The sequence below is a fragment of the Lichenostomus cassidix genome, chromosome 1 (genome assembly GCF_008360975.1).
Source record: "Lichenostomus cassidix isolate B80296 chromosome 1, HeHo_3.0, whole genome shotgun sequence".
In the NCBI taxonomy this organism is placed as follows: domain Eukaryota; kingdom Metazoa; phylum Chordata; class Aves; order Passeriformes; family Meliphagidae; genus Lichenostomus; species Lichenostomus cassidix.
In genome coordinates, this window is record NC_139479.1 from 19,093,823 (window position 1) to 19,115,266 (window position 21,444).

The 21,444-nt window shown below is 37.6% G+C and overlaps 1 protein-coding gene across 6 annotated transcripts in view; it reads left to right on the forward strand.

The window, feature by feature from the left end:
• Positions 1-21,444, forward strand: part of MID1 (midline 1) — a 237,430-nt gene that overhangs the window by 181,628 nt on the left and 34,358 nt on the right. For all 6 annotated transcript variants that reach the window (XM_085052263.1, XM_085052283.1, XM_085052300.1 and 3 more), the window contains one exon: positions 11,872-11,967. In XM_085052263.1, the coding sequence (XP_084908389.1) occupies positions 11,872-11,967 (96 nt within the window). The remainder of the gene's footprint in view (positions 1-11,871; positions 11,968-21,444) is intronic.

Below are 21,444 nucleotides of genomic sequence, written 5' to 3' on the forward strand. Positions count from 1 at the left end.
ACAGAACATGTATCAGCACCTATGTAAATGCACACTTGTATGTGTAAGTTTTGTGTGGCTAAAGAGAAGGTATTTCTCACAAAGTCTCATCTCTCAGAAACAATGGATGTAAAAAATAGAGACCTTAAATAATGCCCTGGGTAAATCAAGTCCATGTCTTTTCTCCAAAGAAAACTTTGTCAGAGATCAAAATCTGGCTGAATTAATTGAAGGCCTCAAGCTGAGATTTCCATGTGCTTTACAGTTTTGATATCTTCCCAAAGTGCAGTGAAAAACATACTTATATAATCAGCATTGACTTATGTTTTCAGCAGAAAAAGTTTGGTAGCCTTGATAGTAGGCAAAACTTCAAAGGCTGTCATAAATCAAATGAATAATTTGTCTGGAGGAAGTCTGTATAAATTGGTCACATTATGTAAATGTGTCAAATGAAATGTTAAGATCTCCCTCTCTCTTTCTTCAGGAATAATTGGATTTGCACTGCCCTCTAAATTGCTAGTCTTTTCACTAAAATGTAAGGTCATTTATTTTTCATTACCTGAATGCCTGCTATATTATGGTTACAATGGTTACAGAAAAGTAGGCAAAGCTATATGGAACGGTTCAGGCAGGATGATTCTCCATTTCACTACTGTTATCCCACCTGATGTGAAGATGATCAGTTAGCCGTGCAGGACTAGCTCATCCTTAGTTTAGGTATGCTGGAATGGATAAGAGAAAAGGTTCTAAGATCCTTTTTAAATCATTCAAAGGTCAAAAAATCATAGAATATGCTGAGTTGGAAGGGACCCAAAATGATCATTGAGTCCAACTCTGGCCTTGCACAGGACACCCCAAGAATCCCACCATATGCCTGAGAACATTGTTGAGACACTTCTTGAACTCTGTCAGGCTTGGTGCTGTGACCACTTCCCTGCGGAGCTCTTCCAGTGCCCAAACACCCTCTGGGTGAAGAACTCTTTTCTGGTATCCAACCTAAGCTTCCCCTGACTCAGCTTCATGCTGCTGCCATGAGTCCTTTTGCTTGTTGCAAGAGTGAAGAGATCAGTGTCTGCCCCTCCACTTCCTCGTGAGGATGTTGAAGACCACAGTGAGGTCTCCCCTCAGTCTCTTCTTCTCCAGACTGAATAGACCTCAGTCTTTTCTTCTCCAGGCTCAGCCACTACTCATATGACTTCCCCTCCAGACCCTTCACCATCCTTGTGGCTCTCCTTTGGACAGTCTCCAATAGCTTGATGTCTTTTTTATGTTGTGGCACCCAAAGCTCAACCTTCACTCAAGGTGAAGCTGTCCCAGTGCAGAGCAGAGCAGGACAATCCCCTCCCTTGCCCAGCTGGCCATGCTGTGCCTGATGCCCCCAGGACAGGGTTGTCCCTCCTGGCTGCCAGGGCACTGCTGACTCATGTTCAGTTTGCCATCGACCAGGACCCACAGGTCCCTTTCTATGGCACTGCTTTCCAGTGTCTCATTGACCAGTCTGTAAATAAAACCTGGCCTGCCCTGTCCTAGGTGCAGAATCTGGCATTTGCTTCATTACTCACACGAGTTCCTCTAGGGAACCATCATTTTTGGTTTTTTGGAGGAATAAGAGGTACCAAGAAAATGGCACTTTAAAATTATTATTATTTGTCTGAATTTTTAAGGTGTTAAGGAAGGATTGGGCAATACCTGTCACTTTCTCTTCTTATAGAAAAGGGACTGTGAAATCAGGTGTTTTATTCTCTATTATTCATAAGTATTTTGTTCTTAATTAAGCATTTATTGAATTCTAGTATATATATGTACTTATAAATTCCTTTGCTTTTATAAGGATTAAATTATCTCTTTTCTGATGCCAGATTTACCAAATTTACTTATGCAAATTTGTATGCTTTTTACTAAGGCTATAACCAAAGAATCTCCTCCTTATTTCGTTAGTAAAATATTTAAAGTCTTTTCCTATTAGAAGATGCAGAGCTATTATTGATTCTTCCAGTTTTCTTAGAAAAGTCATAGGCCTTTCTTTAGTGTTTTGCCTTTCAGCTGAAAATCTGAACTGTTAAGAAATCAAATTTCTAACTCAGAAGCTGTAGTACAAAATAATGTTACAGAAATTGAAACAGACCTGTTCTTGTAAGTTTAAAATCTTACAGGTGCACCTATCTGGGCTTCTGCTTGCACTTTTTTTCCTAAAAACATCCTTTGATTTCATATTATATGATCTATCACCTTGCAAACTACAGCAAAAGTTTTATTTTTTAATATATATTTTAAATGTCTTGTAGAACCACAGTTCTCTGGAGATATCAAGAATATTTTCTCACAAACCACTGATTCTTAACTGACAGAAGTTTTCTCCAGTTTTATTTTTCAAACTGTGTGCAATCAGGAATAAAAAATAGAAAATAGCATTTTGTACATAGACGTGGGATCTCAAGTACTGATGAAGCAGAACTGGCTTGAGGTGTGTTTATGGTCTGGCATGCTGCAAGTGATTATAGGAGCATAGTAAAAATAAACTACAACAGTACTTGCAAACATGCCTTCTTGAGCTAAAATTCACTACTTTGAAGTATCCACATGCAATTTTTCGCACTAGCATGGACAACTCATTAGTTGATACAAATTGATTGGTTCACATTAGTAAAGTAAAACACTTCTGTGATCATCTGCAAGGCTGAAGTGGACATAAAAGTCTGCTGTGGCTTCCACATGGGATGTTTGCTTTTGGCTGGTTGGGTTTTTCTAATCATTGCAAATACATTATTGAGGACTGTTGAAAAATAATGTGTCCCTGAATTATTGGCCTCTCAAATGATAGTTGGATTAACATTAAATTTATTCTTTCATTTCTTTATGAAAGTGCACTCCAATAGGGAGTGAAAATAGTATCTTAGTAGGGGAAGGAGTTATTTCTTTGGGTGTTGCCCTGTCTGTAGCATGCACCCTTCACTCCCTGAGCATTTTCTTGAGCATTCATCTTACTTTCAGACATTCTTCCCAGAAACTCCTGGCACCATACACTGCCAGCAAAGCAGGAGCCAGAAACTGGGCTCAACTCAGGTTCATAAAGTCTGGCCGGAGGTGAGCGGCATGTTGTAGCAGCAGCTAGACAGGTCATAGCATGACCAGGAAAAGAGCAAAATGCAAACATGTTTTGGAAGTAGGAGTAGTGAGGGAGATCAGGGTGTCTGGGAGTGGGGTTGGATGCACTACTGATGCAAGGGAAAGAAAAGCTTTTAGTGTTGAGCATTAAATGAGAGAGGGTGATACTTCTGCCTGAGTATCTTCTTAGTATGCTCTTCTTTCATTTAGCAGTTACAAAATGCCAGGGGAAAATTAAGTGATGGATTTGTCATGGGTATTTTTCTAGTTCCTCAGTACTTAAAGTATACTCAGAAATTTTAGTTTTCCAGCTAAAACTCGTGAGGGCTTTTTTGCTGTTTTGGTTTGTTTTTTGTCTTTTTTGGGTTTAGGGTGGATTGGGGTTTTTTGGTGGTAGTGGTGGTGGTTAGTGTATTTGAAATCCTGAGCTGATTTCTGAGGAAGTATTAGCAATAGGAAACTAGGCAGGTCAGAAAAGAAACTTCACCTATGACAGAGATATGAAACAAAATCTGCTTCCAAGTCTGTATCTTGCAATTTATATTCACTATTTAGATGAAGCTCAGCTCGTCACCATCACATTCTTTTAATAAGTCCCTAAGAATGTAATAATACTAAAATTATTTAATATCGCTATGTGGTTTTATCCATAGCAACTTAATAAGTCAAAGATTTAAATATAATAACAGCTCTATACCTGATATCTGATCCAAAGATGTTTTAGTAACTTATGTATGCAAGACCTGGTGCTTGGTCAAAAGCTTTTGTATAGAAAAATACTGATAAATTATACTATCAGGTCAAGTTGACAAGTATTTTAGATGAATGCTTAAACCTTTTTTTCAAAAAAATTAAACTTAGATCTAAACTTGAAAACTGTGGGAAACTCGAGTTCTTCACACAAAACGTCTTTCAGGGCATTTATTCAATCTAATAGAAGGTTTTAGTTTGGTGAACAGGCAATAAAGCAAATGAGGAGAAGAAAACACAGCTAGATTTACACTTCTGTCTAGAGCAAGCTCTAACCATGGGCAGCAAGGCAGTGAGCATGGGACAGAATGAGCACTAAACTGGACAGATGCCAGCTTTCTATGGTATGTAGGCTGGAGCCTATTCACTGCAAGCACAAGGCAGAGCCATCCATGATTCCAGTGGCAAAAAAGCAGAGTGCTCCAGAGTGTCATAATTAGCTCATGGTGTAATTAGCTTCTTAGCAAAATTTCAAAGGGTCCATAAACACAAAAAACACAATTGGAAGTGGTGCTTTGTTTAATATAATTCACCCTTTGTCAGAAATGGGGTTTCTGCTTAGCTGCTTTGATGACACTAGCCTCACGGACCAAACCATTGGACAGTGGGATCTGCATTTTCCAAAAGAGGTGCAGTTCTTTGGCTTCCTTTCTGCTTACCAATGGTGCCTGTACAGCTCCTGATGTGCCACTAGGACAACAGCTGGGAACACCTTGTGTTCACAGATGCACCTGTTTCCTCCCTAGAGTGGAGCTGCACAGAAGGTCACTGCCATTTCTGGAACAGAAGCTGCTGCTGTTCTGTGCTAGCCCAGCTGCTACAAGCTGCACTAGTGGCAGACAAGGCCAGTGTGAGTCCTGGGTGTGCCAGACCTTCTGGCCATGCCCACAGATGGACTCACAGCTTCATTCTCAGGATGGACAATTAATACCCTTGGGAGGGCAATCAATAGATATCCTTCAATGTGCTGTTTGTTATTCTAAGAAACAGAAATGGGTGCAGCTGCCCCAGGAGTCAGCTTTATTACAGGCCAGCAGAAAGAGCTGAATTAGGCTTGTCACAGCTCCACCACTCTGCTGCCTAATGCAGACCAAATCACCACATTGACCTTCTCCATTCCTTACCTATCTAGCTGTCCTTTCTAAGCTGCCAGCTTTGCATAATACTGAATTGTTTTTACCTGCTTAGATAAGATGGAATTTTTCAACCGCAAAATGCAGTAATATGTATTGACTGATTAAACCCAGATTTTATTTCCACAATAAAACCTCTTAAATAAATATAACTTTCAGAAATGTTTAGGCAGACATCTGTAGAAACCAGGACTTTAATAGCACTGCATAAATTGTGGTTCTTTAGATAATATTTTTTGCTTTGTTTTCATATAGATGTCTGTCATTAGTTACATGAAAAACTTAGAATTTCAGATTTTGGAATGAATACTTCCTAGATCTTGCTTGTGCAGGATTACATTATGCTTCGCATGGGCAGCTCATGTTGAACTCCTGGTTTTAAGTACAGTCCATGTCCTGGGAGGTTGGAGGTAGATTTAGCTAGGGTGCTGCTGGACAGCTGTGCAATAGTTCAAATTGTCTTTAACACCCTTAGTTGCCCTGGATTAGCCCATGGGGAAAAGAATGATTTTATAAGCCTTCTGGCTCTCCACAATAAGTCTTTAATGACATGCTTTAAATGCAATGTGTCTGGTATTTGTTGTGCTCTTTTAACACTTCAGTTTCCAGTTTGACTCCTCCTGTATTGAGGCAGGAAAATAAACACCATCTATATTGTGGCCTGAAACATATTTTTATACTTTTGCATACCTGTATTAAATCACACATCAGTCCAAGCTGCATTTCAGTTTTTAATTTGGTCAGATGCTAAATCTATTTCTTCTTGATCCTTGATTCCTTATTATTATTATTCTGGTCCCTCTTTGATTAAAGACTCATTAAAAACGGTACTCAAACAACCCCCCAGATCCCAGCCAAGTTAGCATTTCAATATCTTCTAATAGCTTAATTGAAAAAAAAAAAACAACTTGTACTGTATAGTCAGTTTTGTCACTGTATAAACTGGAACAAAGTTCTTATAACAAATTTGAATGCCTCTGTTTAAGAAAAAATGTTATTTCATTACTTTTGTATGTCCTTCCATTGCAATAACAAAACAACAACAAAAGTAATTATACAGTGTAATTTTCATTGACCTGTGCTCTTGGTAAACATAGTCCCTGCTGGGAGCAAATAGTTTTTAAGTATATATATTGTTTATTTTCCAAACCGAACAGTACACATCAATGGAAAATATTTGCTGTAGTATGCTTTATATATACAGCTCTTGTCCTGTTCTTTTTCCTCAGAGACCCCATTTATGAAATTTCTCTTTCTCCAAGGGAGAAGAAGCAGCGAAGGAAGACTAGAGAGCAACTCACAGAGTTTAGTGTAGTTAAATCAAGGGGCAGAGCTGTGGCTACAAATGGCAAGAACTCCTGGTATGTTTGAGGGCATGGCTTTGCAGAGACACAAGAGTGTATTTGGAGGTTCCCCCTAGAATATTGCTTTCACAGTTAATAAAGATTTTATGTGGTCAAGAACTTGAAGTGTTTGGATTTCCTTTAGTTTCCACAGTGTCCCGTGTTAGAGATTAATAAAAAAAATAAGTGACATTCCCATGAAATATGGAAATAGACTCAACTTAGTTAATATCATTGGAGTCATAATGGCTTCCTATACAGATATTTTCATTGCACTTTTAATAAAAATAGTCTTGGACAATTAATTAACAGTGCAATATCTCATGGGTCTTTCCTTGTGATATACTATAATCACTTGAGGTAAAAATCTTAGTCCCCAGGAGTCTATCAACATCATTGCTGTTATTTCTTTACACATAGGAATGTGGAGTGCAGTTGTCAAGCTCTGCACATTTGAGACTTAAGGTCAATCATTCCCATTAAAATGTTACCATTCCCTGGCAGGAGAAATAAAGGGTTGATCATGTGAATACTACAGGAGACTAGTCATCTGTTTTAGGATAAGTACATAGAATAAAAATTTAAGTTTTTCCATGTGCACCTGGCATGTCCATTTAAATAAAGAACACCAAAGGAAGCATTAAGCTCACATATATCCCAAACCTGGCTCAAAACTATGCTTGATATTCTGGCAGTTATCCTGGATTTGATTGGCAACTTTTTTAATAGGTTAGACACAAGTCCTGGAGGCAACAGGACTAGTTCATGGGTTATGTCACTGTGACGAGGTGAGAATGTAACTGGAGCACATGCAAGCATAATGCCTTTGAATTAGGAGGGAAAAGTTTCAGTGAAGATGTGTTTGCATGGGCTGTGACAGGGAATATATTTAGGATCTCTAGCCAGCCTGCATGTACTAAAGACTGATCTACCATGTCAACACCACTCTGGTTTCCCTTCTGGCTTGAGTAAATTAGAATGTGATCACGCTTTGCTTTGTGGTGTTTTATTTCTCATCTATGTTTTACACCAGTGTAACTGTGTGTCTAAGTTACACACTTTAACCACCCCAATCTGAAAATGTATAAACTTTTGCATTTTGACTGTTTGTAAAGAGGTGATGAGACACTGGCCGTGGTTCTCAAGAAACCTGTATAATTACTAAACTTTATCTCCACTGTGCAAAGTTGTTTTCTTCTTTAAACCAGGGGATAATCTCAAAATATGCCTTACACTGGTCAGTTCCACACCAGGATCAAGGGAAATGCAAACTGCAGTCAGTGTTTGTTGTTGAAAGGCTTTGATCATGGTGGATATGATATAAATAGTGATCAGGACTACTCTCACATATACTATCCCACAATGTGTGTCTTAGCATGTGCTGCAGTTTCAGTGGACCTGTTCTCAAAGCTTTCCAGTAAGCAGTGAGTGGAAAATTCAAATGAGTACTTATATTTACCAATGGGAGGAAAAATAATATTTCTTATGAGAAAAATACAGTTGCTTTACTTCAAGTAGAACTTTAAAATTTCATTGTACCTGATAGTTATATGTTTTATTTTGTGGCTTTTTGAATAGATATTTTTTGTGGAAAATGTCTCTGAGAAGATGATCTCAGGGATGTTATTGTTTTGTCTGCTGTGACATAAGGCAGGAGCACACAACTCAGCATTTCTGTTCTTTAGAAGCTTACATTAATTTATTTTGACAGCATTTCCAACCCATATAGTAGCTTAGAACTATCTGTGCTACCTTCCTATTTTAGACAAGCAATGCTTTGTGTGAGACTGTTAATTTGGTAAAGGGCATGGGTTCACATTTGGTTTTCATAGACTGATAGATTTAAAGGCCAGAGGAGACCATTATGATCATCTAGTCTGACCTCCCACTTCAGTCAGGGCACAAGCCTCACGCAATCGTTGCTGCAACATGATCATGACTTCAGCAGCAACATGATCATGAGCTAGAGCAGCTTAAAAATGTGATCAGTCCTGAGTTGCCTTCCTCTAGTTTTTGGCATTAATTTTTCCAACTTAGACTCCAGTCCTTGGATCATATCATTTTATTGGCATGCAGAGACAAAATGAAACATCATCCTTAACTGTCCTTTTCAATTACATGTCTGTGATTTCATGTACTTGGATTTATCCCAAGATTATAGGAATATTTATGTTGTATAGTTGTCAGACCATGCTAAATGGACAGTAAGCATTCTTTTCACTTTATACTGGATGTTGTAAAAACAGTTTCAGAGTATGCCTGGAATGTTGAGGTCTTGGCCTGGGTCTACCTTGGTAAGTCAGGAAGCATTCAGCATTGGCTTTGATTTTTGAGAGCAGTTTGCATCTACTGAGTTTACATGTACGAAGCATGTCCACAGAGCAAATGCAGAGCAGCTATTGTGCTTCTTAAAAAAAACCCCAAAAACCCAGAGTTTCTAAGATCAGTTTTTAGTAGAGAGATAACAATGAAAATTAGCAACTGACAAAAAAATATAAGAAAAGGCAGGTGTGAATGTTTAAGAAATTATGATTTACCTACAGCATTTCCAAAAACACAGTTGTAATTTGGTTTGGCCAACAGAACAGCAGTAGAAGATTAGGTGGGAAGAAAGAAGATAAATGAAATAAGGTTACTCTGCTACTCTTTTTCACATGTACTCATTCTAATGTGAGAGCACACTTTCTTCAGACTTCAAACCTGGCTACAATTCACCCTCCCAGGAACTGGTCTACAACAACTGGATTAATTTTTCAAGGCAGTTGGACTTGCAAATGTGGCCACTGTAATCTTATGCAACTGGGCAAGTTCCAGGTGTGGATGAGAAATGAGGTTGCAACACTTTGGAAAATCTGTGAGCAAACATCTGTTTCTGAAATTTAAATGTTCAGTCCTTTTCTGTGTTTGCCTATACAGAGTAAAAAAAAGAGGGCAGAGCTCAAACTCTGCTCCAGGTACCTACTATCATGTGGTAGCCAAAATGGCACCATGGCCTGACTGGGAAAATAATAGGGGAAGGTACTAGAGGAAGATACTGCCAAGAGAAAATCTGGGTAAACATACTGCAGGAATTGATCAATTTTCATTACTTTTAAAACTTTCAAATCAGGCCAATTTTCAGAGCTGCCATTCAGTACTACCCTTGTGAAACTGGAAAGATTGACTTTAATTTCAGAAAGCAGCCACCAGGTTGTCTTGTGAAGCATTAATATAAACTGATGTTGTTCAACAAAAATGTAACAAAATTCTGATCATTTTTGACTTTAAAAAAACCCAAATCTCTTGCATACCAAACTGCATGGAAACAAAATTCCAGGCTTCCCATATTGAAAATTATACAGTTCAAGGAGCTAGAGCATGCGAATGGATTAACTCCAGTTTTTCTAAGGCAACACACTTGTTTAGTAGTTTTCTTTTGGTTTCATGGTCAGGAAATGCAGAGGGTATCAAGAGACCTGTGTGAAGCCATAATAATATAAATGGGTTTATATTTATAGTCACTGGATAGGAAACTTATTCTAAAATTTTGTTCTTCATCCAATGTATACGTATACATATCAAGGAAAATAGACTGTTATATCCAGATTTTGGGAATATCCTGAATATAATGATCTATATATAATCTACACATCAATAAATTTCTGTTTCAGGGGAAAATGCTGACTTTTCGTGTATTAATGGCCTTATTTGAAGAGTAATAACTTTCAGTTATTTAAAATCAATGCAGTGCTCCACAATAGTTTTGAATATACTGTTTTCTTCATAGTATGTATAGGTACAAACTGTTACTATTTTTTATGACCAGTAATACATTTTAAATTAGATAACCTCAATCAAGGATATACATTTTTCATTGAAACATTTTAGTGTAAAATATTAGAACATGTAAAAAACAGTATGTAAGATTAGGGAGTTATATAAATGAAAGGCTAATCTGATATTGTAACTATATATGATATTTTGACTTTGCATGTGAGTCTCAGTCCTACAAAGGGACATCTGACAGCACAGCAAACATGCCTTTGCAATTAAGATCATTGACAGTACAGCTTATGGAAGTATAGGATCCAGCACAAACAGTTCGGTAAAAATGCCTCTTCTTGTTACTCTTTGTTTTAATGGGCTATAAAATAAATGTAGTGTAGAAGGTATTTTTGTAGCCAGAGCTTGTCATAGACAATATGCATGGCTCTGCTGGGAAGAAAATGCCAAAATTATATACTTCAAACACCCATCACGCTTCTTGGAAGGGTCATATATGTAAAGCCATCAAAATGTTGTGCTTTCTTTAGTGGAGCAGAACTGACTGCCTCTCCAGTGCTTACAGCATCAGCCCTGGTACATGCCATAGTGTGTATCACTCAGCAATGAAATACTGCCATCTTCATTTGCTTGTAGCCAGATGCAAGAATGGGAAGGGGACTGCACAGCTGCTGAAAGGGAGGGCAAGAAACAAAGTGTTTTAAACCAGCATGAAATAGGCAGGCAGTTACAGCACCAGAAAGCACACACACTCTGAATGCATGTGGGGAGGTGGGGGTTGAGGAGGTTTATTATACAAGTCAGGTGAGTTAATGGTAGCTGCAGGGACTGAAATGATAGAAAAGATACACCAGAGAGAAAGTAGCAGTGTGAAAAAAAGAAGGTCATTAATAAAAGATGATGTGGGTTGAAATTAATGAAAGTTGTGCAGAGACACTTGCAGTCCTTGTCAGGAGAAAAGCACGGGACCCACTTCTGGAATTGTTGTTCAGTAACTCCGGGGAGAGAGTCACAGCTGTCACAGACCTGCTCCTCTTGTGCTTGGGTTTCCTTCCTGGGGATACAGGCAGGAGAAGGGAGGCTGAAACATTTGGTGCTAGATCTCAATCTCCCATGTAATTGCAGAGAGCCAGGATGAACCTCAGATCTGCGAGCTGGAAAGGAGTTTGCTCTACCACATTTGCAGATATTTATAATCAATGGATAAACACAGACACATGCCACGAGTTCTCTGTTAAGAACAGTTAGTGAAGGCAGAGTTTATGCATAGAAAGGATGCTTTTCTTTAGAATTATTTATTAAAAAATATAACTCTACTGAACTAGGGAATTAAATCAAATAGATCAACTGCCCCACCCCAGCAGTGTGAATCCTAAGAAAGTGATGACCAGCTCAGAGATCTCAGCTTGCAGCAGGCTTTTAAATTCAGATGTTAGACTGAGAGCAGGAAATAGAGAGTCAAAAATGTTCTCGGTTAAAATAAACCACTTCTTGTGGGGAAATGTTTTTGCATTTTCTGGTCTTCTTACTCTTTTTTTTTCCTCCTGAATAAAACTATTTGCTTAATCTAGTTTTTAGTAGATCCTTAGAAAACCTGTTTTCTAGAATTCAGTCTTATTTTGACTTTTTTGTTCTCTTGTCTTGTGTAGACAAAGTATTTAATCTGATTAGATTGGATGTAATGGAACATATCAATATGAAAGTCTCATGTTTGTATCTATGTAGTTAGATTTTTCAAATATTCACCTAAATATTAAATTCTTTGAAATGTTAATACTTTTTTTCTTTCATTTTAATAGCAAAATTTGGAGAGTAACCTCACCAACCTTATTAAGAGGAATACTGAACTGGAAACTCTTCTGGCAAAACTCATTCAGACCTGTCAACATGTAGAAGTGAGTACTGACCTCTGTTTGAAATACTTATAAATTTGATTACATTCACTTCTAGCATTCAGGAGCAAACATTTAAACAAACAAACAAACAAACAAAATCCCAACAAAGCAAACAAAAACAAACAAGTGAAGAAATGAAATTTCAGTAATGGAAAACTGATTTAAAGCTTTTTCACTGATGAATGGTATTCCCAATACAGATAACCTCCTTTACTTCCTTTCTGTCCTGCTTTAATTATGGTGTGTTAATACAGCCTCCAGCACTACTGTACTGGAACACATCACTTACTATCTCTAATGTATGTCTTTCTGGGTCCTTTATGAGACAGAGAAATATCTACAGGTGGAAAATGAATACAAAGAAATAGGAATACCCAGATCCCCAACCTCATTTAGGTTTCTGTTGACCTCTGGTTTTGTTTTTTGTTTTGGTGTTTTTAATCAGAATTAACTATCTAAACACATATCTGTACTCAAATGTTATACATTAAATATATGTATCTTCCAAAGAAGACAGGTGCTTAAAGGTCTTTGAGTTGCTTCACTTACATGTTCTACTCTGAGTACCACAAAAAATATTTAGCAGGGTGGGATCTGAACCTATACTTCTCCCCCTCCAAGAAAAGGTGAAAAAAGTTCACCCCAAAAAGGCAAAGCAAACAAAACCAAAAAAAAGGAAAAAAAAAGAAACAAACCGAAACCAACCAACCTACCAAAGCCAAACAACCCCCCATTCTTCCAAAGAGATCATCTTATCTATGTTTGCATATGCTCCACTTCTCTGGAGCCTCACTAACTTCACGGAGCTCAATAAAACCATGAAAGTCTATCCACATGAGCATCAGACATGAGGTGAATGGTTTAATTTCTTTATATAGGCACCAATAACACCAGGCAGAACAACTGGAACGACATCAGAAGGTAATGAGAGACAGAGATAAGGCACATTTTCTTGCTCTGTGTCTGACACTCAGAGCAAACCCCATGAAGCAGATGGGCTCAGGACAGCATAAGGCCTCTTCTTCACTGGTGGCCTTTGTCCAAGATGTGCTAGATCTGAAAAATTTAAAATTGCTCCTCCACCTTCTCTGCAGTTCTGCAATATATTACCATCTCTAAGTTTAGTATTGCAAAGAATCCAACTTGTTCAACTGGTAACAGATGCACTACTGTCCCTTGAGTCCTGTTTTAGAAAATTTCTCGGTAGACATAAAGCAATCACAGCACAGTTGTTAATGAATTCCTACCATGTTTTATTCATCAAATTAGTCTAATTAGCATTTAAATTAGCTAAATATTAAGAAATGAGCTTCAGTCAGAACCTTGGACCTCGGCCGTGCTGGAAATTGGGCAAGTGGGGATGTGGAAGTAAACTTTACAGTTATCTCTGTTTCTCAGAGCTCTGTGAAAACTTCAGATGTGATGTGCATATCTCCAGCACTGGAGAAGCTGTGGCTTAGACTGATTTTTGAGAAGTCAGTACACTCTTTTTCTTCTGGCATTTTCATGAGAGATATTCATCCCAAGCCAGGAGCCCGAATGAAAAAAAAAATATTGGTTAAAACATTAATGATGCAAATTTAAAATTACAAAATATTAGGAACATTTTCCAATGACTGTATTAGTTTTGACATATGAACTCAGTCAAATGCTGAAATTAAACACGAAGTTAACTTTACAGTGAATGCTTTCTTTTTCATTTTTTAGATATATATTACAGATAATAATGTAAAATACATTGTATATCACTTGTAAACATATAAAAACATAGGCAGTAAATTTAAAGATTTCAATTACCAACTTTGATTTTCCTTACCTAATTTGAAATCATTTTAATTTTGATTTAGATTTTGGGGGGTTTAAAACCACTTTAAAAAAAAAAGGAAGTAAGATATTGGTTTCATATATAGTTTGAACTTTTAAAAACAAGGAAAGAAATGAAATTGTTATTATTCCTTGTATTAAATTTACCAAGATTTTATTCTGAGATATAAAAACTTTTAAAAGTCATGCTAATTAACATTTATTTGCAGCTATAAACTAATATTTTTAAGCCTCTATCATGTCATAAGCAAAAAAATTCAATATTACATGAAAAATGAAAAAGGAATGCCTTTTTTGGCTTTTCGTTTGGAGCAGAAGCTGATGTTTCTGAAAATGAACAACAAGCAGGCTCTGTGTGTTTTGAATAAATGAATCTTTGCCAGTCAAACCAAATGTTGTCACAGAGCCACTGTTTCTCATCAACCAAGTGAGCTGTCATTGGCTTCCCAGGAACCAGCTTTACAGCAGATTAGTGATCTCCTTATGCATCCTTCCCCACTGTAATATCACCCATAGCAAAGGCCAAATCCCAGTCTCTCTATGTTTTAAAGCTAATGCTTATTCCTTTCTGAAAGAGTCATTTTGACCTTTTTCTCCCATGAGCAGGCATGGAGTGATCAGTGATGTGGATTATCTGGAAGCAGAGAATCTTCCAGCCACTGGGGAGGGGGTATCTGGTTTGGCCTCTCTTTACAGCAATGGAGACAGAAATCTTGCCTATTTTTAGATGGAGTTTTTCAATTTTTGGCAGTATTTATCCTGATGGAGAACCTGATCTTGGGAGATTCACGAAGTCCTCTTCCAGTCTTGCATTCCTGTGGGTGGTTCTGGTCATAACAGCAGGAAAACCTTTGTGAATAAATCAAGCCAAAATTGTATTCTTTACTGCTTCAAGTAAGATATAATATTAAGGATTTTATACTAACAATAATTTTAATATCTGAATGTCTGCTTTCTTGCCTAACATGGATGTATAATCTGGGCTAATAGTTTATGGCAACAATTTTTAAAATCCCATTTCTCAAAGGGAACCACACCCTGAAATATGATTGCTTGAGACTATAACACTCTTTTCTGCCCCAAATCTTTCTATTTCTTTAGGAGTATGCTGACACACTGGTTCTATTCATCTTTCAGACGCATCTCAAACATGTTTTTTTGTTCTACTCTAATTTTTCTGTCTTTCCACTCTCCATTCCCCTGTAATCCTGTCTGTCATTACCTGGTTTTGCAGAAACCCCGAAGGCTGTTAATCAGGAAATCTTTGTTTTCCTTCCTCAGAGTCCCTGTCAGGTCTACAACCCCCTGCTTTTGGCCAGGTTGCTTTCTGCAGAGCTTCCTCTCACCCAGGGCAGCACACTGGGTTGGCCCTGGGGAGGCAGCTCTGCTCCTCACTCTGTGTAGGGCAGGAAGCTGTGGCTGCTTCCCCAGGGATGGCAGGGCTGGCTGCATGAAATGATAAACTGATTCATAGGATAAAATAGAGCTCTTTCTCCACAGAGAAAATGGAATAAAAATGGCTACTACTTGGATATATATTTCTTTTTAGTCCTAGTTCGCAGCGCTCACACATCTGATAGTAACTGTAGAAAACATTTTTAAGAGCATTAAAAACTGTCATGGACAATTTTGTCTTTAAATTTTCTGCAGGGGCCTTGTACATGTCATCCAAAACCACTTGTTGCAAAATTAGGATTGACAGGCCCAGTGAATCCCTGGGTGACATCAATATAGGTGAATCCCTGGGTGGCATCACCCCTGTGGCCACACCAACCCCCTGCCAGGTTTCCCTTCATCCCACTGTGCTGGAGGAGCCCCAGGGTGGCATTTATCACCCCTGCCCTGCCCATGAGCTCTGCAGCATTGCTGCATGTGAGGGAACAGGGACTGCATCCTGCTCTGCTGCCTGTGCCTCTTCCAGCTGCCTGCAGCTTGGGATTTAGCCACTTCTTAGTTGAATCAGGGAAGGACATAATGCTGTGTTTAGGTTCTCCCCTTGGCTTTGGTCTTACAGGTTTCTCTGGCTGACAAACTGCTGTGTTACAGAAAATTTGCTTCTTTGTCGTAATTTCCATTCTATGACTGTATGAGGTTTCTGTAGAGGTCTTTTAGATCATGGCATTCATTGACATAAGGCACAAATTTGAGCATGAGCCTCTTATGCTAGTTACTTTTTCTCTAAGCAATTTGAGTGTTGGTTTTGGATTTTTTTCTCATCTCTTCTAGGAAATACATGATTAAATGTCTGTTATATAGTCAATACCATGAAGCTTCTCATCCATTAGACAGAAACATAATCTGAACTCAGCTGGAGGAGAAATTGGAGCAATTATCTAGGGGGGAGGAGAAAGGAAATAGATTTTGCTTGTAGACAGCTTTATAACATCTGTATCTCAATCCTTCTGTTTGTTTAGTTTTGTTTTGAATTCACCAAACGTCATAGGAAGCAAATTCTGGACAACACTGTAAAATAATTTTTGGTTGTATAAAGAGGAGGAGGCATTTTCCTCTAATTGTGTAACCCTCAAACTGCTGCATCCTTTGCTCTTTGTATGTAATGGAAATGCTCAGTTTCTAGCTCACTTCTCAAGATCTGCTGCAGGCCAAATCTCAGTGTAAAGTTCCCAGTGTAAAGTTCCCAGTCAAATATTGGTTTTGTGTGTGTCAAATAGTGGTTTTTATAGCCATGTTACATAATCACCTGCATAAAAAGTAGTATATTGAAAGAGCCTTTATTTCTCTGGCACAGATACTCACCACTCACACGCCAGATACATTTTAAATCAGTGTAAAACAGTAGTGCAAAACCAATGAAGAGAAGATGGCAGCACCTAAAAAATCCTGCTGTTGCCATTTTTATGTATGGCTTATCAAAAAGAAATGAGACAAACAGGAAAATTATAAATAATGGAAATTTGATTTTCTGGTTCGCCTTCAGCTACAAGATAGCTCCTTCTATTTTGCAACAAAATGTCTCCATCAGTTTTTGTATAAGATACTTATGGCATTTCTGTTACTTGAGAGACAGCAAAATCAAAACTCAGCTGTCAATACGATTCCCAAAGGACACTCAAACAATAAAGAGGCTTTGTCTGTGACAATAAAAAAGAGTGAGTACTCTGTTTTCACAAAATTTCATGGTACTCACTCCTTGAGATTTGGGATTATTTTTGTTAAAACCCAAGTAAACTGGGTAGTCCTCAATGGGAAAATTAAGTCGGAAAGGCTGTATGTAAACCCTGGTGTCTGAACTGCAGCAAATGGCCTTCAGAGTCACACAAAGAGTTTGGAGCAAGGAATCTACTTTGCTGGGGATTTTTTTTTTTTCAGGAAAGGACCAATGGGTTAGATAAGTGCTTACCATCACTATGGAATATGTGTGGAAACTTGGCACATAACTTGGAAAGGAATGCCAGTGAAGTTTGCCTTTTCCTCTGCCCCAGTGTCTTCTATTTTTGTGAAGATGCTTGTTCAGCAGCTACATTTATTTGTCATATTTAAGTGGTAGAAGTAAATGATATTTTTTGATTTCTGAAATGGACAGGAAAATGTGACTTGAAGGAAACTGGGAGTTCTCGCTCACTAAGATACTAATTAGCAAAGCTCATGACATACATAAAGCTCTAAGGAGGAGTTTACACCATTTATTTTATCTAAGACAGTTTCTAATGAGAGAAAATACGAGAGACTCTTTATTAACATTACTTTGATGAAATATATGGCATGATTTATTTTGATTTCTAATTACTTTCACTCAACATTTAATTCCACTCTCAGAAAAGTTGATTTAATACAATGAAAATTTCAGGTAAGCTTTAGTCAAAGTCTTTAAATAGCATCTGAAAAAAGAAACTTCAGCAATAAAAACTGGCAAAACATGCTGCATGGCATATGGTGATACAGAATATCCATTCAAGGATGTCCTAAATTGCATGCCTAGTAAGCTGTAGCTTGGTAGTCAAATACTATTTCCCTAAAGAATTATTAAATTGATTCAAAAAATGACTAATTAAATGTATAATTGGTCCTATACAAATATGGAACTGCAGCACTTATGCATATATTTTATGCACAGTTAGGCATGTGCTGGAATATGTTATTGCACCTACAACTGTTTTGTACCTTCTGTAAATTGGAGTCACAGTTATGCTAGGAGGTCACACAGATTGTATATAAACTAACAGCAGAGCTTGCCAGTGCCTGCTGAGGTGGCCAGTTCTGATTTGCTCCACCTCTCCCTGTGCCTCACATCCAAATGTAGAGATTTTTGTTTTGACTGATATTCTTGCAAGGCTTTGTCCATAGACTAGCAAATGGAGCTTAGTTGACTATTAACCACTGGCTATATTTTATATGTATTTATATATTATAAATATATAATTTCTATATTACAGCAGATAATATTTTGCGCCTGCTATCAAACACTGTATCTTGTAAGAAAAAATGCTGTCATTTTATGGAACCTTCTGAGATCTTTATTGTTATGGGAACAAAATACTCTTAAATTCCTCCTTTTTCTGCCTAACATAATCAGCTAAACAGCATATAGAGCAGCAGGAGACGAAAGGCACTGAACCTCTTGTGAGCATGTAAACACTAGGCTAAAGACCCTGGATCCTGGACAACAGTTTTAAGTATTGAACTACTGTTTACAAGTGCACTGGTTTTGACATAATGAAAGGATGGGCAGTCCCTTGAACTTCAGGGATTGTTTGATAGTTTTTGGGTTTTTACCCCAAATGAAACACATGAAGTGGAATATTTTGCTCAATGTGGAACGAAGGCTTAATATCAACAGGAAAAACAAAGTAAAACCAATAAATAATTAAATATTGTTAAATTAAAAAGTATTTTCATTATTTAGGTTTAAAGAAAGGATTAACATAAAGGGCAAGAAATGAGCGAAAATAATGGGATTCCTATAAAAGTTATTTTCTTCCCATGAAATTGTGGGGTTTTTTTGTTTTGTGATTAGATTGAAAGTGTCACTAGAGGACTTCTAGGTGTCTTGCTGGTTAGTTTCTCAGCAATGTGTTTCAAACCACAGCGGGACAAAAAACTAAAACAATAATTTAGTAAGTAAAATGAGTACTTCAATCTTCTAAAAAAAAGTTTACTTTCAGTCAAGATTGGGGCTGATAGTCTTATCTGCCTGACCCAAAGTGGTTTAGCTCTCCTGGCCTAATTGATCCTTCATTCACAAAATTCCTATGTAGCCAGAGTAAGTTGGCATATTTTTGCACTGACCTTTGTTTAACCTGCTCTGAAACAGCTTCTAAACACAGGTCTCCTGGTTAGAGATAAATGTGGAATGCAAACAAAAACAAAGCCTCTGGCACACTTGAAATGGAAGATGACCATTTCTTTTTTTTTTTTTTTTTTGCACCATTTCATAGTAAAGAATTTGTAGAAGATCCATTCAGATGGCAAGCTGATTAATATCACATATTTCCAAAGATACAGTTTGTCGTCATAGATAAAATCAGATTTACGCTTAGGCTAGGGAAAGCGTGAAAAAGTTATTTTCCAAGAGCTGCTTTTGCTCTACAGAAGACGAAATTGAACAACCTGTAATATCAAACAGGGATATGGAATAAAGGATGTTGTAATCCATGGCTCCTGCTCAGCAATGTCATAAAAAGAAAGGGAAGAAATATTTTCATAAATGTGCATTAATGATTATCCTTTGCATTTCCATTAAATAACTAAACTAAACATGGATGACGTTAAAATATTGCTTCAATGTACTGTGGCTCTCTGAAGAAAAGTTACTGGCTTTACAACATGGAGTGAAATAAATGAGCCTCTCTCTTTAGAGGAGTATAATCCTTTCATTCATCTAGGGACACTAATCCAAGAAAATGTGTTCCACATCTGCATGGCAATGAGGAATGTTTTCCTAGAGCAAATAGGTATTGGCCATTATATGTAAAAATTCTAGATTTTTTAATCTCAGTTTCTGGATTTGGTGTAAGAAGGAATTCGGCTCAAATCTAAAGTGAAGTATGTGGCAATGATGTAACAGGTTTTGAGGGGAATAATGATATTTACTTATTTACTTTTCTGATATTTTTGTCTTCTTGTGAGCATACAGTAATTGTTTTCTTGTGAGTATAGAGTCATTCTATAGTGATCAGCCCAAACACATTAAAAAAAATTTCATAAACTCTTCTTTACCTGTAAAGCCACAGCTGCAAAGAATTTATTTTTAAGGAATTGAGGCCATTTTTAAATCATGAAGCTAAAACTTAAATTCATACATCATTTTCCAAAGATCAGAATCTTTCTACAACTTACTTTCTACCATTTGGCATAATCAACAGATGACTAGTTAATAACAATTGGTCTGGTTTTCATGAATTTATCACAGACAGTGGAGTCTTTAAAAAGCAGACCCCCTCTAATTTAGGGTGTCTTATTTTGCTTGTCATTTAGAGATTATTTGCCAAAAAGACACGTGAGGATTTCCACTTGTGGAGAGAATTGCCTCACCCTTAAGGAATCTCAGAGGGAGAATTTTGCTTTTCCAAGAAAAATTCTGCTGACACTAAAAAAAATCCTTTGCTTCAGTATATTAGCTGAGGAAGTTTTTGTGGGTATGAATCCAGTCCTCTGATTCTGTTTGCCTTTGAATTAACCATAGAAGCTCCACTGTAACCTTGAATCTCTAGCCATTCTGTAGTTCTGTGATTTCCCAAACATCTGCTGGGGACTTTGAAACCACCACATTCATTTTCTTATGCGCTAAGCTGCAATTTAACTCAGGTCTCTGAAGATGAAAGCCTAGGAAGCCTCTACAGAGAGCAGAACACTTTCCAAAGCAGTTCTCAGCTTGCGGAGCTGGGAACAGCTGGCCTGCTCTCCCCGTTGGGTTGGGAGGGCTTGCTGTTTCCAGCTCCCTGACAGACATCTGAGGAACCCCCCCCCCCTTTTTTTTTTTAACTACACCTACTTCCTGTCCATCTCTCTGGAAAACCTGGAAAGAAACCTGAAATCTGTAAGGTTGTTGGTTTTTTTCAGTAAACTATTTGAGGTCCATGTGTGTTACAGAATTGGCAATAAATTCCCCAGAAAAGCAGGAGGACTAGAATCTGTCCTTTTTTCTTTGTAGCCGTCATAGCTCTTGCTAAATCATAAGACCTCCTAGTCAGCTTTAAAACTGTTTTGTGGCATGGAAAAGTTTATAAAAATGATACAAATAAACTACAAAGCTTTAGGTTCAACGTATTTCTGGACATGGATTTTTATGAAACCGGTTGATGCCAAAACTAAGTGTATTGATGTCAGTGAAATTTTCTATAGAAAGATGTCCCCAACTCTGCCATAAACTCTCAGACAATAGATAGCTCAGATTAAGGAATCTACCTTCATCTTGGGTGGAGGAAGCCCAGACTGAAGTCAACTCTCTGGATGATTTGGAGACACCCACAAAGTGTGTGGCACAGTCACCAGACTTTTAAAAGGCAGCTCTCAGTCTCTTTTAACGAACTCCTTGGAAAGAGGGTTTGTTTTTTAATGTGGAAAAAATGCAGAATGTAAAACCTCAAATATTCTCACAAGACAGAACTCACATTCCTTGGCCAGCTCCAGCTGGAAGTTATTGTCAAGGTTGCTGTTCATCAAAGGACTCAAGCAGAAGGAAAAGCCTTATTC